This window comes from Protopterus annectens, chromosome 3.part1 (genome assembly GCF_019279795.1).
Source record: "Protopterus annectens isolate FY-2018-M chromosome 3.part1, PAN1.0, whole genome shotgun sequence".
Classification (NCBI taxonomy): Eukaryota; Metazoa; Chordata; order Ceratodontiformes; family Protopteridae; genus Protopterus; species Protopterus annectens.
Window position 1 is genome coordinate 1,604,051,891 of NC_056732.1, and position 27,571 is coordinate 1,604,079,461.

The 27,571-nt window shown below is 40.1% G+C and overlaps 1 protein-coding gene across 6 annotated transcripts in view; it reads left to right on the forward strand.

The window, feature by feature from the left end:
- CDK6 (cyclin dependent kinase 6) overlaps positions 1–27,571 on the forward strand; it is a 1,418,406-nt gene that overhangs the window by 1,329,237 nt on the left and 61,598 nt on the right. For 5 of the 6 annotated variants that reach the window (XM_044067635.1, XM_044067637.1, XM_044067634.1 and 2 more), the window contains one exon: positions 11,680–11,815. In XM_044067635.1, coding sequence (XP_043923570.1) covers positions 11,680–11,815 — 136 coding nt within the window. Of the gene's footprint in view, positions 1–11,679; positions 11,816–12,425; positions 12,456–27,571 lie in introns of all 6 variants that reach the window. The other variant, XM_044067638.1, reaches the window with a different exon arrangement.

Sequence of the window (27,571 nt, forward strand, 5' to 3'; positions counted from 1 at the left end):
CTTTTTGTGTCATTTCATCCCAGGGGTCTGGGCTTGCCTGTGTCCAAACAAACTATATCCACATGGATTTATAAGGCTATTGTGTTTTGCTATTAATTCCATGAAAAGTCCTTATCAGCATCTGTCAAGGCACATTCCACTGAGTCAGTTGCATCCTCAGGGGCCTTCTTCAAGGGTCTAGATGCCGATTCTGTCTTGGAAGCAGCCACCTGGTCATCTGTTCACACCTTAATGAAACATTATATATTGGATACTATTTCCACATCCAAAGCAGGATTTGCTAGAGCAATTCTGCATGGATTCTTGCAAAATGCTTCCTCTTATTTTCCCCTTCTCTATCCTCCTCCCTGGATTCCCTTTTCAGCTCTTGCACCCTCCCATATGTAAAGAATACTGCAGCATTGAACAGAAGGACATAGAATAGTTGTGTAAAATCTTACCATAACTATAGATGTCTTTCTCTTCTATGTTGCAGTATTCTACCCCTCCCACCTTCCCCCTACAGCTTGCTCTTTTCTAGGATGATCCACTTAGGCTCCCCTGGGCTTTTCCTCATGGGGCTTTCTTATTCTGAAGATGGTACATGTGGATGTCCATTTTATGGCTAATGCCTGTGCCTACATGCAACATCCCACATACAGGCAGTGGCTCTAAGCTTTTGTATACAGGCCGGACTTCAGGTCATCTGGGCAGAATACAACCCATATGTAAGGAATACTGCAACATAGAAGAGAAGGACATCAATAGTTATGGTAAGATTTTACACAACTGTCCAGCCTCCTCCTTACTATCATGTCATCCACTTCCAAGCTGTGTCCTGTCAGTGGACATATATCATGTGTAGAATTCCTTACTTCATGTTTGGCAGGTTGATTGGTTTTACATCCAGCTTTCACTCAGTAGAGCTATCTCAGGTACTTCATGCTGGGCAACTAGCTGGCCAGCTGGCTGGACAGTTGCTTAATCACCATGGGCTGCTAAGCTTTATGGAAGGTGCACACTGGCCAATAGGGACACATAGACCCCTCAAACCAAGTAGGTTGGTATCTCAACCCACTCATCACCTGCAAGTACTGGTGTCCATTTTTGTTGACATTAGTCATCAAGCCAACTTTTTTCACACTGTTGAGTGGAGGGTGATCTGTGTTCTCCTGTATAGAAGATGCTGCACATCTCAGCTGATGCCTTATGTGATTGGTTTATGCAACATTTCCCCCAAAAGGCACCACCTAGACTCTGCTCTGCTGCCCACAACTCTATTCTTGAGTGAGATTGTGGTGGAAATGCTCAGCAGGTTTTTGTTGAGTATGTGTGAACAACCCCACAGAGACACTGGGTGAACATGCAAACTTCACACAGTCATTTGCCGAATGTCAGGATTGAATTAAGAACATTGTTCATGGGAGATAAAAACCTTAACCATTATGCCAACTGTGTATTAGATAGTAATACAATCAAAACTTTTACTTCATATTTTTGATTTAGTGCAGCATGCCTGATTCCATGATTAATTTCCTATTAATTTCCTCAAATTCTGGCATTTTGAGAAGAATGTTCTCAACAAAATGAGAACATGTGGCATTAATTACAACATTGATAATTGTTATAATTTTTGCAGTTTGCTTGGTATATATTCCAGAAGTATTCCAGAAGAGAGATCAAAATGGACTAGATCATACTCCACAATGGTTATATTTACATTTATACCTCTTAGCCATTACTCTGCCCCAAGTTATAAGTACTGAAGCATATAATATTATGTCATATTCCAGGCTGATTTATCAGCTATTATAAGTTAGGACTTCTAGAGCTCCATCTCATATCATGCTGTCACTTGTACAGCTTCATTGCCACATAGGCAGAGGCCATAATCCCTTCCCATGTCTTAAGATAAACCATGGACCCCAGTCACATGTGTGAAACCTGATCATGTGAGTTCTGATGTGGTTAAAAATAAACAGTAGATCCCTTCTCCTAAACAGTGAATTGCAAAGTTTGCAACCACACTGTCACAAAAGGAGATACTGCCAGCCCAGCTATCTGGAGTTTTGTAAATAATTATATGTAATTTGTGAAGATCGATATGATTTATATAAGACACTTGTATTACAAATTAATTAGAACTGTATGTCAGGTGTATACCAAACTGGTGGTACAGAAGTGTGTGTGTTGAAAAGTTTTTTTGCAAAGTGCTTAAAATGTAACCACAGTATGCCCTTCTGGAATAGAACACAAATGTACCTGCACTATTGTAACTGTTTAGGTGGAAACTGGAATACAGAAGGTTAACTTCAGAAAAATAGCTGAAATTAAATTACTTTATGGCCAGGCCATAAAAAGATGTTATCTTTCAGTTTCAGTGCAGCAAGAGACACAATGTCTAACACAAGGGAACTTTCTGTATTTTCTTGGAAGTGTTTTATTGCTATATGACTTCCACCATTTGCCAAAGATCGGAGGTCTATGTATTTTGCACAGGTAGATGCTAAATACTTCTAGCTTCCAGCAGTGGGGGGGTTTCACCTGGGATAGAGTCAGATGACAAGAAATGAGGTAATTCTGCAAGCTATCCCAGCCGTAATATTTGAGGTATTAATTTAAGAACTCTGAGAGAGACAGGACATTCTGTATTTTGTCTTTAACCTGACAACATTAACATCAAGATCCATTCACCACTCACTTGACTTGCTCTGAAGTAAGTTATTAGGGTATAGTAATTCTCTTAGATGCAGTCAGGAATATAGCAAGACATAATTTAGATGTTTTTTCTGTATTTATTTGAGACTGTCCTGCAATGTTGTTTTAAATATTTCCTGTGATTTTGAACTCTGATATCACTGTAAATATGTATTATTTTCTTGTTCTTTTATTATTTATTATTACATATATTTATATATTTCATTGTGGTTGATCTGTCTAGAGATATTTAAGTTCTGAGAGTACTTGCATATTTATTTGGTGACACTGTGTAGGCCACTCATAATAGCCTGGCTGTTGGTCAAATTACCATTTGTATTAATAGTAACATTACACAGTAAGATTGGACCCCTTTGTTAAGGGCCTTAAAGTAGCTGATAATGAGTTGGCTGGTGGAAGTGATGGCTACTGGGCAAAAGGGGACATAGCTAGTAAACCTGTGCCAGCCTTTCCCAGGTGTGAGTGTGTATAAATCAAACCTCAAACAGTGTGTGTGGCAGCTACTTGGACAGGGACACAAAGCACTGGTTTGACAGATAAGGTACTGGAGGTCTTGGCTTGGTCACTCAGCTGAGATGTCAACTCTATAGCTGTGCCAGTGGGAAGTCTTACTGGGAATCTGGAGAAAGAGGAAAAAAACAGCCCCCAACTGACCGTGGTCTCTGTGTGCCCTTAAGAGAAGTTGCACTTGATGCAGAGAGTTGCATCTGGAAATACTGTATGTGTACCTTGTCATCCTCCCAGTGTACATCCCCCACTGGTGCTAGTAGTGAGGATTGAGGCTCCTTGATTACTGGCTCAGTGGTGGGGTGTCACATACACCATTAAAGATATTTGCATTACCTCAATGCAGCCCCCAACATTTGGGGTGACCCCCACACTGCTACTAACTTCATATACTAACTCCAAAGTCACTATTCTACAGAATATTGAGAATTAAGGAATAACTGAGAGATTTCACAAGCTTGGACAGTTTGTATACTCTCAAACTGTAACAGACTCAGCATTCTGAGGACTGGAATTACAAGTACCAAATTGCCATGATAATGTACTATCCAGTCCTTATTAACACCTGCAATGAGTCACTTAATTGTCATATTCCTTGCTGTTGCCAGGCTGAGTAGCAGTTGCCTAGAGCTGTGAGTCAGAAGAAAAATTAAATGTTCGAAAATCTTTTCAGCTGAACTTGAGTTGCAGCTTTTTACTTGGTGTTCAGATTAAGTAATTTTCTAAAATGTAATCTGCTTAATTGTGGCACTGAACACTGCAAATTCAATACTGCAATTTCATTACAGAAAATGAAAACTGTGGGTGTACAATCTGTCATTCAAGTGCATCAGTCAAAACTGATTTATCAAAATCTGCTGTAACACTGGAGTAGAATAACCTCACTCTGCAACACAGCACTCTCATCAGGGTTGCTTTGATCTTCCTCCCTATACCCATCACTACCCACCTGGAATAATTTTCTTTGTAACCACTAACCTCTCCCCATACCACTATCATCCAATTACAGTTCATCATTTGGACAATGTCTTACCTTTCCTGTCCATTAGTATATCAGGATGTTCATTGTGTTTCACTGTTGCAGTCATCACACTTGGGTTATCTACCTGCAGGTAGTCCTGAGTTGCCCCGAATACCAGAGACTTAGTATTTCTGCGTTGGTTGCTGTCGCTCTAGGACTGATGTCAGGTCATCAGGGGTATAAAAACAGGCAGCCAATGCCATTACATCAGTCTTTCTTGCTGAGGAGCCCAAAGCAGAAGCAGTTCACAAGAGTGCCAGTCGGCCGCTATCTGAGTTTTCGTTTCTAAATTAAATCATCCTGACATCTTCTAAAGCTAAGTACCCTGCTGGGGATACTTTTTTCTTGCTCTAACGAATGTCAGAAAAAGTTAACAATTTTCTCACCTGTGGAAAGCAAATACCCCACTGAGATTTCCATTCTTGCTGCATCACCTGTTTAGGTCCAGACCATGACGTTCCTCGCTGTCTGTTTTGTGCTTTGTTCAACACCTGAGCTATTCATCGTCGGGCCTTTTTTGTCGCTAAATACTTTCACTCTCAATCTCAGTATTCCGAAAAGGCTTCAGTAAGCCCAACCAAACATACAAAAATAAATATATAATGCATTTATTTACATCCCCAGGCAACAATACAGAAACAATATCTGCTCTTTCTTCTCTTCTTAGGCCTTCCTCTCGGTGAACTGTATTCAATCCCTCCATACATTAAACTATCACATCAGCAATTCCACGCCTCCAAATGGTCCCAAATCCACCTGTCAATAGGCAACAGGCTGTTCTATGGGGCAGCAGGACAAATTACATGCCTACCTGTTACATATGGAGTTCCCCCAGGATCCTTCTTGGCCCTCTTCTCTTCGCCCATTTTGTTAATGACCTGCCCCACATCACCCCCCCCCCATGCCACATCAATCAATATGCAGATTTCGACTATCATCAGCACTGCCTCCAACCTTTCTCATCCTCCAATGGAATCACTATATCATCAGAAGCTCACCAGCTATTATTATTATTGACACCCATAACTCCTCTATTTCATTTCAATCTTTCAATCAAAATCATAAATCAAAATAAAAAAAATCTCTCTCTAAAATAAACTCTACTCTCTTAACTCTCACTAAAATTACACAGCACAGCACACACTCCTACTATCAACTCTTTTCTATACCTCCCTCTTTACAACCAACAAGACAACCCTTAACCAACTTGCTTCTTGTTTACAATCAGCTAGCTAGATTGCCACAAATTCCACCTTTAGAAGCACCACTGCACTAACTTTGAAGCAACTAGGGTGGTTAGAGTTTTCCATCCGACCATCAATCTTCCAAAAAATCATAAGGATAAAGACAGAGACAGACCACACAAATCCAAAACTGCCGACCATGCTTCCATTAAGCTAGTCGCCAATTCACCGGTCCTCAGTGAGGTGCTTTCACAGCCCCTGATGCCCACTTCAATGGATTCATAGGCCACTACCGAGACCTGTTCGAAGTCCAGTATGCCACGAGACTCTTTTTTGACTATGGAACCTGCGGATGTCTCTACCTTGGATAGGTCCGGAGCTGCTGTGCAGGCCCCACCTTCTGATGAAGTTCTTCGAATTACCGATACTCGACACAAACCGATGATTTCTTTCATGTCTTCAGTTTTGTCTAAAACCACAGAGATTCTAAGGCCAAGAGTATAAGCTATGCCTAAAAAAACAACGACTGAATCTCAAGCACCTGCTTCCTTGCCACAATCTCAAATGCTTAAAATGACAGAAGACCTGATCATGATGATTAGGGGAAGCCAGCCTTCCACTGCTATGAAAAAGAGACCTGTCCCCAGCAGCTTTAACTGACCAAGAGTCAGACGACTCTGACATTTCCGAATATGAAGACATGCCTTTATCTGCTTATGAGGATTCAGATGCAGAGTAATCCATTCTATCTCCTTCCCCTCCAGAGGATTTTTCTTTTGGTGAAACCCTTCATACTTTAAGAGAGCATTTCCACTGGGAATGCCAAGACTATCCTCAGTCCAAAAAGAGACTCAGAGAATTTTTAGATTTGCCACAACATAGACCCTTAGCTATCCCTCCTGTTTTGGATGTTGTGGGTGATGTCTTTATGGAATCCAGTATGACTCCTGATACTTTACCCCCTTCTCCAAGGAAACCAGACAGGTACTACAGAGTCCCTGACTCTCACAAATTTCTTTTCAAAAATCCTACTGCTGACCCAGAGGTCATTTCTCAAGGGCCTAAAGGTATAAAAGCAACTACAGCTAAGACTTCCACCCCTTCAGACAGGGATTCCCAAGCTTTAAACAGATGGGGTAAAAAAGTATACACTTCTGCAAATCTAGCCATTAGGGCATTGCATTGCCAGTTTCACATGCTGAAATACCAGCAACATATCATGGAACGTATTAAGCATAAATTATCTACCTTTACAGACTGTGCAGAAAATAAAGAATTACAGGAGCTTGTGCATTCTGCAAGCCAAGTCAGCAAGTATACCTTGCAATGTGGGTTTGAAGCCCTAGAAGCATCTTGCAGGGCAGCAGTCATTGGTTCTGTACTGAGAATGCATGCTTGGCTTAAGGAAAAGACCTTGCCAGACCATGTCAAATCAAAATTACTAGACGCTCCTTTGAATAAGGACAATTTGTTTGGCACCTAAACAGAAGAGGTTCTAAAAAAGATGGAAGAAAAAGCTAAGTCTATGCAGACAGTCAAAGATTTTTTGCAGGTGCAGCCTCCAAGATTCAGTAGGCATTGCCCCTTGAAACATTGGTCCTTTCCAGCCCCCTCAAGGCCATCTAAAACTAGACCCAGGGGAAACAGACCCCCCCCCCAGATTACAGTCTCAGGGTATGCAGAGATCTAAGCAATGGTGTACCTCCACTTCTAAAACAGGGAGTGCTAAGCCACCCCCTTACGGAAAGAATTCACAATAACTTATCAGCTCCACTCCTCACCTCTGCCCAATTGCTCATGCCCCTAGGAGGAAAACTTGCCCACCATGCAAAAAATTGGACCTCCATCACCAAAGACCGATGGGTCCTCAACATTGTATCCCAGGGGTACAAATTTTACTTCCACACACTGCCAACCCCGAAAGGGTTCCCAGACCTTCCTCCAAACCAGTGGGCAGAGGCACAAAAGCAAGTTCAATCCTGCTCTCCATAAGGGCAATTCAACCTGTTCCTGAAGAACAGATAGGTCAAAGGTTTTATTCAAGACTTTTCCTGGTACCCAGAAAAGAGGGCACTTGATGCCCAATCCTAGATCTTTCCATTGAAAACACCTTCCTGGTGGTACCAGAATTCAAAATGCTCACCCTTCAGCAGCTTCTTCCTGTGCTGTCCAAAGATGCCTGGTTAGCCACCCTAGACCTAAAAGAAGCCTATCTGCACATCCCTATCAGGGAATCATGCAGGAAATATCTACATTTCAGGGCAGGATATATGCATTATCAGTGATCTGCACTTCCCTTTAGCTTATCCGCTGCTCTCACAGTCTTCACAAAATGCCTGGCTCCAGCCATTGCCTATTGCAGACAGAGAAAGATTCAAATATACCCTTACTTGGATGATTGCCTGATTCTGGCAGACAGTCAGGAAAAGCTGATGCAGCAGCTGACATTTGTAAAGAACCTTCTAGCCTCCCTGGGGTACACTATCAATGAAAATAAATCAAAACTAGTCCCCAGTCAAAAGATTGTATTCCTGGTAGCAAGCTTGGACACAGCCTCCCAGATGGCATTCCTTACTCCAGAAAAACAAGCCTATCTAACAGTCAACTTCACTGAAATGGCCACCAAAACCCAGCTATCCACAAGGAAAATCCTATGGGCTGTAGGGTTCATGGCCTCATGCATTCTACTAATTCCATATGCCAGACTGCATATGAGGAAACTTCAGTGGTACTTAAAAAGTCTTTGGTGCCAACATTCTCAGGACCTGGAACCCATCATGCCTATCATACCTTGTCTAAGGACAGAGTTTCTTTGGTGGGCAGCAGCATGCAACCACAACAAGGGGCTTCTCTTTACACAACCCCATGTCACTCAGACCCTAACCACAGATGCATTAGACTATGCCTGGGGGGCACATCTGGGAGACAAGTACATTCAGGGCCACTGGAGCCCAAGTCAAATTCATCTGCACATCAACCAAAAAGAGGTGCTAGCTGTTCAGCATGCAGTGACAGCTTTCAGATCCCTACTCTCCAGGACCCCTGCTATTAAAAGCAGACAACACCACAATTATGTGGTACATCAAATAGCAGAGGGGAACCCACTCTTACCCACTCTGCAGGCTAGCCATGACACTGTGGAACACGGTCTTGGACATGCATATTCATCTGGAAGCTCAATTCCTGCCAGGCAAACAAAACTCTCTGGCAGATGACTTAAGCAGAAATCTCCTAGACCCACATGAGTGGCAATTAGACCCTAGCACTTTCAGCCTACTAACCCAGAAATGAGGGATACCGGAGGTGGACCTTTTCGTCTCCCCCTACATTCACCAGATCAGCAAATTCTGCACCAGGACACCTCACAGCAGGGCATGGAAAGTGGATGCCCTGTCCTTCCAGTGGGTAAACCTCTCAATCTATGCTTTTGCCCCTCTGCCTCTTCTTTCAAGAATATTACTCAAGGTAAGACAGGACAGACCAAGGGCAATCCTGACTGGCCCAGACTGGCCCCGCCAGCATTGGTACCCACTACTGCACAGCCTGTCACCGGTGCCACCATGGCATCTACCTCATATCCCAACCCTCCTCACTCAGCAGGAGGGACAGATCTTGCATCTGCAACTGCAAAACCTGAACTTAGCAGCCTGGCTTATTCCTTGAATTCTCCCCCAGTGACCAGCCTAAGTAAGCAGGTACTGGATGTCATTCTGGAAGCCAAAAGACCCAGTACAAGGAAATCCTATGCTGATAAGTGGAAAAGGTATTGTTCCTGGATTCAGTCTAAAGGAGTGGACACAGCTCTGCCCTCTTACCTCTAATCTTGGATTACCTAGCAGATCTACTCCAAAGAGGCCTTTCCTTCTCTTCCATTAAGATCCATGCCTCTGCCATCTCGGCTCATTACAACACTGAGCCACCTCTCTTCTCATCAAACAGTTCCTGAGAGGGGCCATCAATTTAAGGCAACCAAGGAGAGCACCCACCCCTGCTTGGGACCTTAACTTTCTACTGGAAAAGCTCACCCCCCCCTCTGAACCTTCAGCATCAACAGAGTTAAAATTCATCTCTTGGAAAACAGCCTTGCTTCTGGTCATCACATCAGCTAGAAGAGTGTCTGAGCTACAAGCACTTATGGCTGTGGAACCCTTCATTATTTTTCATGCTGACTGGGTCTCCCTCAGAGCTAGCTCTACTTTTATGCCTAAAGTGGTGTCCAGTGTAGCTCTCAACCAATCTATCCATTTGCCAACCTTCTTTCCTAATCCTCAAAATAAAGGGGAAAGGATCCTGCACTCTTTAGACATGCACTGACAGCACAGATTCTACTTTGACAGGCCTAAGCCCTTCAGGAAATCTGACCAGTTACTATTCAGCTTTGCACCATTGGCAGAGAGCAAGGTCATATCTAAACAAACTATTTCCAAATGGATAGCACACTGTATCCATTTCTGTTACAAACACCATGGGAAACCAACACCTCAGGGGGTCAGAACACATTCCACTAGGGCAACTTCTACCTCTACAGGATTCCTCAGGGGAGTCCCTACCAGGGACATTCTGGAAGTTGCTACCTGGAGTTCTATTCATACCTTCACCAAGCATTACCACCTGCCTATCTTTTCCAAATCCAGGACGAGTTTTGCAACAGCTGTCCTGCAGGGCATACTAGCCAGCCCCAACTCTTTTTGACTGCCTCCACCCATTCTTCAGCTTTGGAATCAACCAAGTGTGAAGACTGCAGCAGTGAAACACAAAGAACATAGTACAGTTGTGTACACTTACCATAAATGTAGATGTTCGAGTATATTCACTGTTGCAGTCCTGGTTTCCCACTCTCCCACCCCCTTCGTCTCTCTCTCTCTCTCTCTCTCTCTCCTTCTCTATCACTATTACTCACCCTTTACAGGGCTATTGGTATTTACTTTTTACTGGTGGTGTTTTTTCCACCATAACTTAGCTCCCTATTTGGGGGCTCCTGACATTTGGGGCAAGAAAAATTGATGTAATGGCATCGGCTGCCTGTTTTTATACGCCTGACGACCTGACGTCAGTCCTGGAGTGACAGCAACCGACGCAGAAATACTAAGTCTCTGGTATTCGGGCCAACTGAGGGCTACCTGCAGGCAGATAACCCAAGTGTGATGATTGCAACAGTGAATACACTCAAACATCAACATTTATGGTAAGTGTACACAACTGTCTGAGGAAGTAGGCTTTTTTATGCTGTTCAAGTTTTACAAAAATTCTTTCACGCATTTCTTGATAGCATGTTTTCTCACCTGTCTCCTCCATCACTTTTAATCTAACTTTAAAGAATCTAGTCTGACAAAGGAGGTGGATTCTTTCTTCCGCAAGGTAGTCTGTCACCTTCCTGTACATCTCCATTCAAGAGAATTTCCATTTTTTTAGTCTCCAAGCTTCACTTTTCTGTGCTTTGCTTTTCAAGACCACATGTATTGTTGATAAGTATTGTTAAGCTCACCTCTGTTCTACTACCCTCATTCTTTCATTTAATCCTTGTGTGCATGTGTGTGTGTGTGTGTGTGTGTGTGTGTGTGTGTGTGTGTGTGTGTGTGTGTGTGTGTGTGTGTGTGCGTGTGTGGGGGGGGGGGGGGGGGTGTCTGTATCAGGAAGTTTGGTTCACAGAGAATGTAAATAATGCTTTGTTTCTGTAAAATGCACATAAAGCTCAGGTTTTATTTAGGATCCATAGATGTTTGTCTTAGCCTGTAGCTTGTAACACACTGCTCAGCAGGATGTGTTTTATGAATAATTTTACACTGCACTCCACTCTGTTTCTATTTCAATTTGGTTTGACAATCAGCTCAGTTATATCAGATTCCCAGCTGGAATGAGGACTCATCTTTTTAAGCAGACATGGGTCTTAATCACATGCTTTGGCAGCTCACAGAGGCCAGAAGATATGTTGAAAATTCAGTGCTTTGTTTAAAAATCATCATATGTAAAGGTAAGGATGTGAAATATAATATAACATGTTAATACATTTGTATACTGAATCTTAAAATATGTAATGGTCATTTGTGAGGAAGCTTTTATTTTTATTTCTCATTTTTTCTATCTGTATGATTTGATAACAATGTGGGTCACTGTAATAATTTTTTGTTAATTCTAACTGTATTATAAGGGCTGTTGTAAAATGTAATTCTACACTTCTAAGGAAAATGTTATCCCACATTTCTGAGAACCATTTATAATGCTGAGAGCTTTTCTACAATAATGGTGATTGAGTTTTTTGTTTTCCTTCAGTGTTATTGGTCTTCCAAATGAAGAGGACTGGCCAACTGATGTAGCACTGCCGATGCATGCTTTCGCTCCACGGACCCCTCAACCCATAGAAAATGTTGTACCAGATATTGATGAACTAGGAAAAGATTTGCTGCTAGTATGACTATGTTTACTTATTTGTTTGCTTGCTACTGTTGTATGTGTGTAACCACATAGATTTTCACTAACATCAATACAATGTGACAAAAAAATTAACTTAGTGCATGTTTTTTTGTTATATAGGAATCATGTCTTACAATTTCTTTTACTTGTAGTGTGTTTGTGGAATGTATGTGAACAGTGTGAAAATGATTTTTAAAAAATTAAATTATGGGTGTTTTACTCTTCATAATTAACAGCACATACTAGCTCAAAAATAAAGCAGTATGCATATTTGTAAAACAAAGCCAACAACACTGATGCAAAGTTATGTAAGTGGCATAAACTGATAATTAATTTTAAGCCTAAACTCTCCAGTTCTTCTGGATTCTGTAATCCAAAGTAGGTTTTCTTCATCCTTGTGTGTATTTGATAAGAAGCAATGGAGATGTGTTTGTGATGCATGACACTTTAAATTCAGATCTGTATGTATTTTAGTGATATTCTTCCTCTGTATAGTAATATTTTGTTGCTTCTATAATTATTACGTGTCTACCTTCAACACTTCTAGATTTCTAGATGCAAAAAAGATATAAATAAAATATTTTGCTTTGTCTTTATACTTTAAGTAATGCATGGACACTGGACCTCTGTCACAGGTATGTTAAACTCTGGTATGTTTCTTTGAAAATATTTTAACACTGCAAGAAGAATATTAAAAAACAGTGAACATTTTGCTTAGATTTGTGCTTCAGGGAATGTGAAGTTCAGTGTTTCCTTTTCATTAATCCATAACATCCCACCAGGACTGGATCACTTCTGCTTCCTATTTCTAAAAAAAATGCTCACTGGTTATACTACTGAATAAAAACTACTGACAGTTGGCTCTTGATTGAATGAATCCATGTTTTAGTGTATACTAGAGAGAAATTAAGGCAACTAGGTAACATCCAATTAGCAAGGATTAAAATGTCTGCCAGAGCCTTGTTTTGTAGTAATAATAGAAGGTGGTATAGCTGGATTTTCCTACTCCAAATTCAGTGGGACTGACAGACAGACAGACAGACAAAACCTCTAATGGTCTGTGGCAGTGCCATTTATTTGATGGATTTGCTGACACAGACCACAACAGAAAATAAACATGAATGGGTTTAATTAATGGGGGATTAACAGTGTTGTAAAGGTCAGGAGACTGATGAAGCAGCAGGTGAGAGGTTGTTGCACTCATCCGGGGGGTGTTTATGTGAGGGTTCCTTGTGGTGATACCTGGTGGAGACTGGGGATGTCATGCTGAGGACGGAAGAGGGTGGTGGACATGGCAGAGCTGCCAGATAGGTGGGGTGATATGCCACATACCCCCTCAGACACAGCCACAGACACTCCACTGGGGGTGGGAAATAATGTGTAAAACCCAAGTCAGATGTACTTTCAACTGAAGATTATATGAAAACCTCCAAGAGTGCCCTTAAGCTCTGCAACTGGCCCCAGTGATATCAGAGAAAGTCCTGGGAGAATGGAGCAGCTTGCAGATCTGGTATAGTCCTGGGACATTGGGTCAGAAGGCCATATGATAAAGCAGAGAACAAAAAGTGTTCTAAAAAATCCTTCATTTAACCTCAGATATCTCAGCAGTGCAAAGAATCTTCATATCATAGTGTATGATAATGAAGGTGAATGTGTGTTAATTGCTAATGAATGCTCAGGTCAATGACTCACATCAGCTCATTATTAGGTTGCCCTTTGCCCTTCCTATTGTAGAGTGTCTGTAAGGGTAGTTTTCACTACTGGTAACAACAGCCATTCAAGATCATCAGCAATTCATTTAGTCTGATGGTCACGTGATATCATGCACCCCACTGGCTGAATTCCATTTTATTAAGGTGTTATCTTTTTTAAAGGGTTGGTACATTGTAGGTTTTCTTTTTTGAAATATATATATATATATATATATATATATATATATATATATATATATATATAGATAGATAGATATGCTTTATTTTCCACAAGAAGAAGGTTGTTGTATGCCATAACCAATGGTCCTTCTAAAGGTTGTTAGCACTTCTTGTAATTAACAGGATGCATGTGTACTGAGCACTTGGATCTCTACCATACACTGTTTCACCACATTACTGTGTCACTTGCTTCTCCATAACATGCCATCAACAAAACTGATTATGTGTTTTTTAGGGAACACCACCTCCATGAAATATCTTTCTATGACATGGTCTTGTCGGTTATACAAATACATACCTAGTCATTCATGTCCTGTTGCTATTTCATTAAATTTTTGGAGCATGTGCTGTTTTATATACTATATGAAACTGATGCTGAGAATCAAAAGATACCCCATATCTATCCAGCCATCCACAACCCCTTTCCCATTTTTACATATGAAGTTGGGGAGTCACTTCAACAGCGACAATAAACTAGAGCCAAGGTTCACACTGCCAGGTGACTAGCCCTACTGTGGTTATTCTTCCATGCCACACATTCGTACAACACACTCACAACTATGGCCAATTTACAGTGTATAGTCCACCTACTGCACGTCTTTGGAATGTGGAAGGAAAATGGAGCATCCAGAGGAAACCTACATGAACACAGGGAGGACAGGCAGACTCCACACAGAAGGCACCCCAGCTGAGAATAAACTCATTTATATAAATCAGAAGTAAAATAAGTGCTGTGTGGTAATTGTTTCTTCTTATGTTCTTTCTATCTTAATACATTTCCCAGTAGTATTCCTTTTGTATATAGAACAAACGTATACATTTATTTCTAATTTTTACATTTTCTTTTAATCTTTGTACCTCATTCTCTCTAGCTACCATGTTGGCACATTTCATGTCCAGCCATTTTCTTTATTATTACACCACCAATCTGCATTGTATTTATGGGTTCATAGGTTCTCCATTAGCTTAAGGCCAAGGGGGTTGTCAAGAAGCTTAACAAAAGGTCCCACTTAAGTAGGTTTCCCCATGTATCCCAGGTGAAAATTTGTAGTCACCTGTTCAGTAATCCAATCTGGCTTAAAAGGTTGTTAGGGAGGTACTCTAGTTGATATATAAGGGCATCCTTTTCCAGAAGGGTTAGCCAACTGTCATGCAATGTACTGTTCTTAATATGGTAGCATTGTTTTAGTTTCCTGGACAGTGTGTGTGTGAGTGTGTGTGTGTGTGTGTGTGTGTGTGTGTGTGTGTGTGTGTGTGTGTGTGTGTGTGTGTGTGTGTGTGTGTGTGTGTGTGTGTGTGTGTGTGTGTATGTTGGCTTTAACACTAATTCCAGTTAGGTGAAAGAGTGCTGGGTCATTTGCGGCATGGAAGTCTAAGCAGAGAGCCTAAATAACAAAAAATACAGGGCTAAGTCTTTTTGTCTGTCAGGGTACCAACAACTGAAATCTTTTTGGTGAGGAAATTTTGAGGTCTGTTGAGATGGGTTAGTTGTTTGGATAGATATTTACCGTAAAGGACAATGTATCCAATGATGTACCTGAACTGGGAGAAATAAGGTAAGACTGTAACTTCTTTGCATATTGAGACAATTCCATGAATAGCACATTGTGGAAGTTAGACGGATTTTCTAACCATCACAGTGGCATGGCAGTGGCATGGTACTCAAGAAGACTTTATTATCAGGAAAGGTACCCAACTGCCTGTTGGGAGCACCAGATTTAAGTGGAAAATTATCTATATGGTTAATGGGAGTAATGCTAGACTTACCAAAGGAAATCATCCTTTATTGAGGTAAACCCATGATTAACATTTGGTTGTTTGGCTGTTTGGTTATTGTAGCTTTTGCTAGTGAATTTGAAAATTTGTTTAATAAATTCCATCAATTTGAAGTCATTAGCAAATTTAGTTAGCTGGGTGGCCACAGTGATGCAGCAATTAACGTTGTTGCCTCACAGCAAGAGGTTCTCTGGTTTGATCCTAGGCTGGCATGCCTTCTGTGCGGAGTCTGCATGTCCTCCCTGTGGTCGCATGGGTTTCCTCAGGGTGCTCCGGTTTCCTCCCACATCCCAAAGACATGCTGTAGGTGGACTGGACACTCTAAATTGCTCCTAGGCATGAGTGCATGCATGCGTGTGTGTGCCTTCTGTGGAAGGTTGGGAGCTGGTCTGGCAACTCTTAAAACTCTACTGCCAATCATGAGTGGACAGGTGATCTGCTGTGGTGACCCCTAACCGGGAAATGCCAAAAGAAGAAGGAGCAAATTCAGTTAACCAAAGACAATTGATATTAGTTTTCATGCCAGATAAGTATATACAAAAAAAGAAGGGGTCCCAGGACAGATTCCTATCACCAGTGGTGTCTGAAAGGAATCTGTCCCAGGACAGATTCCTGTCAGACACCACTGGTGATGCTTTTCTGTGTAGAGGAAAAACTGGCATTAAATGACATAGTTTCTGTCAGATAACCATTTACCTATGTAGCAAACTATGCTTGGGTTAATGTTCATTTGAGAGAGTTTGTCAATAATCCAGGCATGGGGGATAGTGCCAATGGCCTTGGCAAGGTACAGGCATACAACATGGCCTCTCTGCCTTTAGTGCTGGTCTCAGCAATCTTTTCAAAAAATGTAACCAGGTTCCCACAGCTGTATGAAATAGAGGGATAAAGCACAGAGTATGATTCAGGTTCATACCTCTCAACCTTTTAAAGCAAAGAATATGGGCAAAGCCTAAATTAATGGGGGGCAAAGGCCCCAAAATAGGGATAGATTTTAAATATTGTTCTTATAAACTTAGAAAGTTGCTAGAATAACAATTTATGTTAGCATACATTTCCTGAAGGATATGAAGTATTTAGTGACTTTAATCCTCAATGATTTGCCAGAAAAACTACAAATTTTGAGAAATAGACAAAAAATATGAGGCAAAACTCTGCACCGTTTAGAGGTATGCCCATGTTACTTGGATTCAAATAGTGATTTGGCCATCGATAGGAATTGAACCAAGTAATTGGAGAAGAATCCCTGCAGAAAAAAAATAACAATCAAACAACAAAATGAGGCTGGTAATGTCACAGGTTAGGATCACTCCACAACAGGGCATAATATGAAAAATCCAATGAGACGTCAGACCAGACAATTTAATAGATGTTTAATGTTAAGCGTTGTCATCCCAAGAGTACAACATGGACTTCATCATAACATATAACATGTTCTAACCAGCCACTTAGATAGAATTTAAAAAATCATGTGACTACAGCCAGGGAAGGATAGGAGCAGCCAGGTCATATCTTTAGCTGATCACTTCCCAGTGGGAGCACTAGGCATTGCATGTGTGGAACATGGGCCTTGATCTGCATGCCACCATTGTGTTGTGGCACATACCACAGGAATGCAGCATGATGAGTCACTCTGCTTGTAGTAGCAGCATGTAGCAGAGCTAGGACAGTGGTCAAAATGGGCTGCTGCACCAGAAGAGGGGCAGACTGGCCCCCTCCTTACTATCTGACTCACTTCTGGGGGAATAAATGAGCTCACCGATCTTCTTGAGTAGGAAGGAGTGGGCCAGAGGGATCTTACAGAAATGTTCAGCTGTCACCCTCAAAGAGTGAATGGGCTGACTGGGTGCAGGTAGAGTAGCCATCAGAATAGGATCTACAGGGACACACAAAGCAACCCTCAACCAGGTGACACAGGCATGATGTTCATCTGACAAAGCCAGACTAGTGTGCATCCAGGGATATAACCTCACCTATACTGTTGCTTATTAGGTTAGCTATAAAACAGTCCATAGTATTGAATTCCCAAGATCAATAGAGGGGTCACCATTCCCAAGATCAATAGAGTGGTCACCATTCCCACCACATCTATTCTCCACATATTAGGGATGCAGACAGTGTTGAGACTCAGGTTGAAAAGTTGATATGTTTGTGTGCGTGGTGGGGGTTGGTAGATATGAATTATCTCTTATCAGCATATATCTAGGGATATTGTCAGGATCCATAGAACTGGTATTTTTTTCTTCTGGAAAGTGCCAAAATGTCTTAGTTCTAACTCATTCAAGTATATAGGGCTTTTTTTGTATGTTTCCAGTTAACATCTGTAGCTTCTTATGGTGTTCAGTCTGACTTCTTTTAACTAAGTGATTTATCCACTAACAGGCAGTATTACAAAGGGCAAGAAGTTACTAAGAAAATGGCACTAAAGATGTTAATCTACAATGTCCTGCAGCAGAGACGTTAAACACTGTTTGTCACTTCTTATTCATATTTTCATATTTATGTTCATATTTTCATAACTGAAAGTACATACTGTTGTGGGGCATAGTGTAAAATCCCAAGGTGAGACACAGGAAAAACCATTGTCAGTGTCCATTTATATTGCACTATACTATATATATTGCTAATTGTTTGTTAGTAATTATGAAAATAAGCAATATTTCCTTGCATACTTAATACTTTAACAAGTGACTTAAAAACTATTACATGGCTTCAGATGAAACCTTAGATGTAGTTAAAGAAAGCTGTCATTGATATTTGCACTGTAAGTTACACATCTTGAGAGATAGTCAGGGTTATTTATATTGCTAAGGCTACAGTTAGGCATATGTTTTCATATTTTTGTAAATATCTCAATATATGTACACTCAGAGAAGAATTTCTTGCTGTCATGTGAAAGCTTATGTCTTATTAATAAAAGCGTTATAAAAATATATGTCTAGCTTGTACAGTTCCCAAGATATAGTATAATCAGATCCTGCAGATAGACTAGTGGTGGACCGTAGCTGGGATAGCTACTGAAAGTTCAAAAAAATGACACTGATATATGTAACTTGAATTGTGTCACTGAAAAAACAGAACGAAAAAAAGATGAAAATACCTTTGAATCCATTTGGAACCCAAACTCACTCAATTGGCAGTGGCAGATGTTGAACTACTAAAAAATAAGGGGACTACACATTACACTGATTAGCAGTTCAAAAGTTAAGTAGGACTAAATCTGTTTATATCCCAGGCTTATACATTCCTATAACTCTTCCAAATGATGCAAAGTAACTTGAATACAACTCACAACAGTCTGTGTGTTGAGACCACAATAACCATAAAAAAGTACCTTTGAATGTTATAGGAATGTATATGCCTGGGATATAAACAGATTTAGTCCTACTTCAGTGTGTCCTTTGTTTGTTTAGTTCAACATCAACATCTTGCCAATTCAGCTAAGCAGTGAGGTGGATTCAAAAAAAGGAGTTTTTTCATTTTTTTTTCGTCTGTTTTTTTCAGTGACACAATTCATGTTACATATATCAGTGTCATTTATTTGATCTTTCAGTAGCTATCCCAGCTACGGTCCACCACTAGTCTATCTGCAGGATCTGATTATACTTTATCAGTTGTTTGTTCTTGCACAATCTTATTAGTTCCCAAGATATGACACTGTTTGTGAAAATATAGCAAAACTGTAATTCTGGGTTTGTGTGCATTAAAATATATTATAGTATTTATGGAAAGACTATGTATACATTGACTATTTTCACTGTAAAATGCTTTTTACTGATAACATTGTTATTTGGACTGTTTTAATAGCTTATTGTTCACAGAATATTTACATTTGTTTATCTTATGGTTTTATAAGTTGAGGTTTCAAAAACTGCTCTGAAATTCAAGGTTGTGTGCAGTCTGCTAGAGGTTGGATATTCCATACCACATAGGTGTTAATCAGCTAAATTATTTCAGATTGGGAATTGAGAGATAGCAATGAGGGGCATATGGGAAAGTGAGTGGGGAAAGTTAGAAGAGAAATTTTCTGCAAGAATATAAGCATTATCCTTGAGGTAAGAAATGGAGGGGGGGTACCATTTCAGATAAGTTCAGTATAGAAATGTTGCCTACTTCTAAGCTTCCTGATATAGCCAAAAATCACCTCCTGCTATTTCATGGCAACCTCTGTTTCTTAATTGGCAATGCTTTATGCCATTTTTTTTCACAAGTTATATTTTGTTTACTCAAATTATCTTCAATAAATAATTTGTGATTGATTGCCCTAGCTAATGCCCACTATCATATCAACCTTCATAGGTAAGTACTGGGCTAGCTGTCTTTATAAGTCATTTTATGCCTAGTCAATTCCACTTTTAAAATACATTCATCAGTGCCAGCTTTTTGATTTATGTCAAAACAGAGAAAATATGTCATATACACAAGTTATATACTTGCATCATACGATTTGTTTCAAGCTAAGTTATAGTCTAATTGAAAAAGATAGAGTAACCCTAGTTTGAAGATAAGATTCTGAAAATGCTAACTTTGGTTTAGTTTAATTATGAGACTAATCAGTATGGATTATTCTGGCCTTCGTTTAACTTGTCATTTGTATGCATTTGTGAGGTGTGCAGAATGATATAATGCCAGAAGCTAAATAAAATATTTAAGGATTATTTCACAGTATAAAGTGTCTTAAGAGCAGAAGCTTCTTTTTTTCCATAAGCATTTCATGACCTTGCATGTACAGAGCATACAATGTTTAAAGAGATATCTTAAAGACAACTGATGTCCTGATTCAAATACATCTCTTTTTGAAGCATGTGTAAAGCACATTGCAGCATATTAAGGCACACCATTACTGTTAAAAACATGCAAAATATGTCAAGATCCTGGCCTCTCAGCAATAAGAGGAAAGTAAGGATAGGAGGACAGAGACTTGCAGACAGGAAGTTCAAAGAGTAGTCAGGATGGCAGGGATGAGGACAGAATATAGAAATCCACAGTATTAAATAAGATAAGGGTCTTTTGTCAAAAATTCAATGGAAATAAAAGAAGGCAAGGTGGACATTATAATGTAACTTGAAATGACTAAGCTGTACACAAAGGACAAAAAAAGAAGAAATCCTCAACAGAAGGGGAATGCGAAATAGCAACAGCTAGATAAAGGTAGCTCGACAGATGACCAGCTATATATACTGGAGTGTGGCTCAATGCGCATCTGCAGTCCTGTAATGTAGAAATTGCCCCCTTACTCACTGTGGCCTTGCAATATTCTTGTGAATTCCTTCATCATAGTGTTTCCATTCTTGTCACTGCCTATATACTGTCAAGGAAGTTTTTGCACTTTCACTTGGGATATGTTCCTTGATTTATGCTTGCTTTTATTCAGCCCCTCCCCAGTGCTGTCCTGTTAGGTGTTCTCTTCACTCTCTGCCATTTGATAAGTAATACTTGACAGTATAAATTGCAAGTTTTCTTGTACATAGCTCTCCTTTTCCACCATCTGCCTTGTAAGTAACTGGTGATATCTATAAAGAAGTAAGCTGCTGCAACCATGATGGAGTTTTAAGCCATAGCAGTATGTCTGAAGTTATTTTATTATAGTGTGTCTTTGTCAGGGCTGTTTGATGTCACATAAATAACAGTGCTATCATATCAAGTGTCCTGTGCTGCTGATGGTTTATCTAGAATACCTCCACATAGTGGCCTGCAATTTCACATTCAGCTAGCATAAGTTGCTTTCATGTATACCACGTCTGTGTAAATTGTTCCCTGAAAACTCTTTTCATAATATTTAAAGACTTTGATATTGTGGTAGAATCCTACTTTTCAGACTTTTCTTCAATTACTAACTTGGCTATTTTGGCCTAACAACTCTATTGGCCAATTTGTTTATGGATCCACCCATCATCCCATGTCACTTGTGGGAGATGCCCCTCCTTTTCATATGGATTAGCCATTCAGTGATGACATTCATGCTCCTCCTACTTGCCATTTTGCATAAGCATTTTTTTCTATTAGTTTTATTACCTTTATTAATTATTGCATTTCACAGAATATCAATAAGAATTTATAAACGTAGTTCTAAACCCAGTTGTAGAAAAAAATGTTGTAAGTAACTCAGTAATAGAATTAAACAGTTGTTGGAAATCCACTCGGTTGTTACAGAACCAAGAGAGTTAAATGCAAATGTAATAGCCCAACGGTTCCTGGAGTTCATAAATTCAAATGCCATGGAACAGCTAGTCACTGTTCCCACGAGAGGAGAAAATGTACTGGATCTCATTGTCACAAACATGGGGACAAAATGCTCCACACCGGAGGTATGTCCCTCATTGGTGAGATCTGATCATAAACTAATCTCACTGGAAATCCATATCCCGCCCCCACCCCAAACAAAAAAGACCACAGTGAAGAACTTCTCTAAAGCAAACTTCACACTACTCAAGACTGGTGTGGTATCCTTCAAGGCCCCTGAGCCAGTGGAAACCACAACCCAAGCTGCGGAAGCCCTTACAAATGCTTTCTATGAACACCTCCAGGACTGCATGGATCAGGCAATCCCAAATAAAACCAAGACTCTTACCACAAAGGGCAAACGTCCAGTCTGGTGGACCCCAGCCATTAACAAACTTTACAATAAGAGGAGAAAGCTATTACATGATAGAACAAAATCCATAAAAGGAAAGTCACCCCTGATCATTATTAGTAAAAAATACGAGCACTCATAAAATCAACTAAGGCCAATTTTGAGAGAAAAATTGCCATGGATTCAAAGGACAATCATAAGGCCTTTTCAGCTATGTTAGGAACCTGGGTGGAAACTCCCAGATATGCTCAGAATTAGTCCAAAATGATACAAAAATCACTGAACCCACAGACATTGCCAACATACTGGCAGACAGGTTCAGTGCAAACTTCACCCTCCCCCCTAAAGGAGAGATAACTATCCCAGCAGAGTGTAGCCTCCCAGACATCTCAAATGCACAGGTGAAAGCTGCTCTCTAAAGCTAAAAACACAGCATCAATGGGACCGGATGGTGTCCCCGGCTGTGTGCTACACTAAATGAGGAATTAAACCCGCACATAAGGCAGCTGTTTAATCTCAGCCTTACCACAGGATCGCAACCGTGGTCCCACTCCCACGGACCCTGGTAATTATCGCCCCATAAGCTTAACAAGTCTAGTCTGCAAAGCTATGGAGAGGATCATAATGGAGCTCATAAACAAAGATATAGGGGACTTGCAGACATTGGACCCGACCCAGTTTGGCCGTCAAGGGAAGATCATGCCTTTTGAACTTGGTCGACTTCTTGAAACAGTCACCAAGGCCATTGATGAGGGAAAGGCAGTCCATACAGCCTACCTTGACCTTGCAACACAATACCCCACTCGGGTATTGTAGAAAAACTACCAGCTTAAATGTAAACCCATATGTCACAAGATGGGTTGCAAACTGGCTTAAGGACAGAACCCACAGGGTTAGAGTTGCTGGCGCTATGTCAGACTCCAAGCGGTCACAAGTGGTGTCCCACAGGGCTCGGTCCTTGGCCCCCTATTGTTCGGCATCTACTTCTCAGAAGTACAGGCCAACATGGGAGGACTTTTGACAAAGTTTGCAGACGACTGCAAACTGGGCGCCATAGTGGAAAGTGCATCGGACACGGATATCCTTCAGAAGGGACTCACGGAAACAGATAGCTGGTGCCAGAGCCATGGCCTGAAGTTAAACGCCAAAAGATGTATAGTCATACCCTTCGGGAAAAACAAAGTAACCCCAAGCTACCATATAGGTGGCAATCCACTAAGCACAGAAGAGGTTATCAGGGACCTGGGGACCCAGGTTGACAGTGGCCTTTCTTTGACACTCACGTTGCTAAAGTGGTTAGAAAGACCTTCTACATTGCCCACCTGATCATGAAGGGATTCACATCCAGATCTAGTGAGGTCATTGTTCCCCTGTACTCTTCACTTATCAGACCAATGATCGAGTACAATGCCCCATTCGGGATGTATCTCACCCGACATCTGCAGCAATTGGAGAGACCCCAAAAGTTCCTCACCAAAAGGATAAAGGGACTCCAAAATCTGTCATATGCTGCCAGATTGAAGAAACTCCAGCTCTATTCAGTCGCATACCGTCTGCTCAGAGGTGACATGTGCCTGACATACAAGGCCATGTCCAACCCGGAATTAATGGACATGCTCCACCTCAAAAAATCCAAATCCACCAAAACCACTAGAGCAAGCGACTTAAACCTTAGCACGGATATAAATAGGACGTGCTGGAGGGATAGATTTATCACTCAGAGACTCCCATAGCTGAGGATAAAAATCCCGGTCCATGTGAGGCAGAGCACCTCGCTGACTCTGTTCAAGAGAAATCTTGACCTGTGGATGGGATCATTGCTGGACAGAGGCACAACAAACTAATGGGCACAGTATTTTTTCATATAAGGGGTGGTGTAAGCCACAAAAATTTGGGCTAGGCTTATAAATGCCTTAGGGCAGATAGCCTAGTATAAACCTATGAACCTATGAACCTATAATAGCGGGGTATAAAAATATATCTGACTAAAACAGCATTTTCTAGTTATTCAACCTCATAGTATGGTGAGATGATGGAGTCAGTCAAGGGAGTGAAACAGTATTAAACATGGCTTTGGGCTCTGTTTTGACAGACGTAAATGACAGGCTGGAGTTGTAGATCAAGGCATTCAGACAGTCATTGACATGTTAATGAGGGACAGCAGACATTAACTCTGGCATTGTTAGATTATTCCAGAAGGCTGCTGCTGCTGAGAAAAATATCCAGAACATACAGAAAATTGGAACTAGTGCTGTAATTTTTTTTAAAAATTGTTTTATGTCCCAAAGGATGCAGAAGGAAGAGGCATGACGTGTTTCTTTATAGTTTTCCCTATATCATCTCATAACCTTAAAATAATGACCTTTGGTTCAAAGTGTGCAAACAGAGTCTTAACTCAGAAGAAGATGACGGCAGATAGAGACGTTAAAAAGATTATTATGTTGTTTAATTCTTGTTAGAAAAAAAATATTGAAATAATAAAAAAAAATTCTTATTAGAAAAAATATAAGAGAGACTGGGATAATCTGTTTGAAAAGATACTTATTAGGAAAGAACTGGCAGATGATGCTTTCTGTTTTTGTTGTTCATTAAAAAGGAAATGTTTCAGCAGGGTGTAACAAGTGATATATAAATATATGTGGTATTGTCTGCTCTTTCTAGCAAAATTGAAACTAGAAGCAGGAAATTAAGTCCTGTTGTATGACAGAGCACATGAAAAGTGGACAAACCAATTAAAAGAAAACTAATGAAAGAATGAGAGAAGTATTTTAAGATACAATGGACTTTAAGATACAATGGACTTTAAGATACAATGCGTGAAGTGTGCTTTGACTAAAATGGTCTAGATGAAAATATGACTAAGTGGGAAAATGGATGCTGCTTGCTGAAAGATATGAAGACACAAACCTTAAGAAATTCTGAAGAGAAGGGGCTTCAGGTACATAATGTGAACTGCGGAGATTATTTAAGCAATTTGTATATGTGCAGGAAGAAGTAGCAACATGGGAATGATTACATGATGATTTAAGGTATAAAAATGACTGAGGACAGAACTTGATAACAGTGGAAGAAATGAAACAAAGTGGAGATGGGAATGTAGGATGCTAAGATATGAAGTGAATATATATATATATATATATATATATATATATATATATATATATATATATATATATATAGGTCTAGGACTATTCACTGAAAGCACATTTCACCGAAAGTCAAATGACTGTGCACTAATCACGGAAAGTGCAATTCACTGAAACACATTTCACTGAAAGTTATATACTGACTGTTGTGCGACCCTGGAGTTAGTATATATAGTGGGGGGGGGCACCGACCCCCACATATTTTGGATATATATTAAGTTCAGAAAAGAGTAATTTATTGGAATTGCAAGTATGCATGTATATAGTTCAAAAATATATTTAGGGGCTAGTGGGGCCCCCCCCCCTTACTATATATATTAACTCCAGGGTCACACAACAGTGGGGAAAAGGACATATATAACTTTCAGTGAAATGTGTTTCAGTGAAGTTTGCTTTCAGTGAATAGTCCTAGACACATATATATATATATATATATATATATATATATATATATATATATATATATACAGAGAGAGAGAGAGAGAGAGAGAGACTTTTTTTTCAGTTTGGCCCTGTGCAGGCATGTGATATGTGAGAACAATAGACTTAGTTATTATGTTTAGGTTTATAATAGAATATAAGAGGCTGGCAAATGGGAGGAATCTGTGAAGGAAACTTTATAAGATGTATTGAAATGGCAATGTCTGCTTTGTGAAAAAGGTAATCACTGATAATGAATGTTGAGAGGCTACAACATTCACTGGAACAATATGACATAAAAGTCAGAAATGCATGAGAGAGGCATATTCAACCCTGCCAGAAACGAGCCTATTAAAGAGGTTAGGAGTAATGACTGGCAATGCTTACTGTGTGTAGATGTTATATGACTGTAAGTATTTTGGGGCATGAAATAGTCAAACTGCTGAATAGTTAAGTAAATCAAACTGACATTGTTTGCAGGAATTCAGTGATGCTTGTTATCTGAGACATTTTTAAAAGTATGTGAAATGACAGACCAAGGCTATCTGAAACTCATTTAAGATGACGTGAAAAGAAGGGAAAGATTAACACTGACAACATTGTTGGTAGTTACGAGTAAAAAAAATGTGAATGACAAGTGATTTAAAAAAGTACCCTAGTATGCACTGGTACTGACTGTTGGAATATGACGCAAAATGAAATACCTAATTGTGAAAGATCTTTCAAATGATTAGAGTGGTAGGTAAATATGACTATGAGATATGAGTGTGTCTCAAAATGTAAAATGTACAGATAGAAAGAAGGATTAGGATTACAGGACTTGGACAGAACCACATACAGATGTAATAAAAGTAGAGTAGAGATTGATGTTACATAAAGTAGTGGAAGAGGAGTAAGTGGATGGATGCAGGTATACTGGTGAAGTCAAAAAAGAGACAGATCTGCCCCAGTAGGAGAGTCCACGTAAGCTGATTCAAGCTTCTCTTGAATGAGAATCAAAGAAAACACTAAGATGGCAGAAGCCCCCTACTAAAATGGCAGTAATAGGCAGATTATGTAGCTGGTGTATTTTATTGTATGTAGTTTGTGTTGAAGGTACTGTGGGATAGACTGAGGAAGGTATAAAAAGTAGTTGCAGTTATGTTTAAAGTGGCATGGAAAGGAAGTTCTATAGTAGGTTCATACATCTCAACCTGGAAACATCAAAAGTCAGGACAAAAGCCCATGAAAAATAGGTACAAATCTGTATGCTGATTGACATAAAATCGGGTCTATATTATATAGCCAAAAACTTAAAATCTCGAGTGCTCACATGAGCGAATATTCAGGTACTCAAAATCGCTGTTGAGGGGGGCTGTGCCCCCCCCCCCGCTAAATATATATTCAAACTCTGAGATCGCACTACAGTGAGGAAAGGGCAAATATCTCGCTCTCCACTGTACTGTGATCCAAAAAAATGAATATCGAATATCTGTGCTCATGTGATTGGTCGAGATTTTAAGTTTTCTGGGATCTAAAGTAGACACATAAAGTTTGCATACATAATTATGTAACCCCATCCACTACAATGGAATTGTGTGATACCAACTTTCAAATCCAAACTGAAGAACAGGCAACCAAAATATGGCCCCAGACCCTGTAGTAAATGGTAACCATTTTTTTTAAATGTATAGGAATGATGTTCACTGGGAAGGGAGAAGTTGAACCTTAGGATTTTGTTTTTGGTGACTTGCAGCATGTGGGTTTTGTGGTAAAAGTAGAGCATTTAATGGTAGGCAATATTCTAATCTTAGCAAAAGAATATTATAGTTTGCTAGGACCTCCAATATTATAGTTTGCTAGGACCTCCAAAAGTCATTCTCCATGGCCTACTGATCAGCGGTGTAGCTAGAGCTTGTGCCATC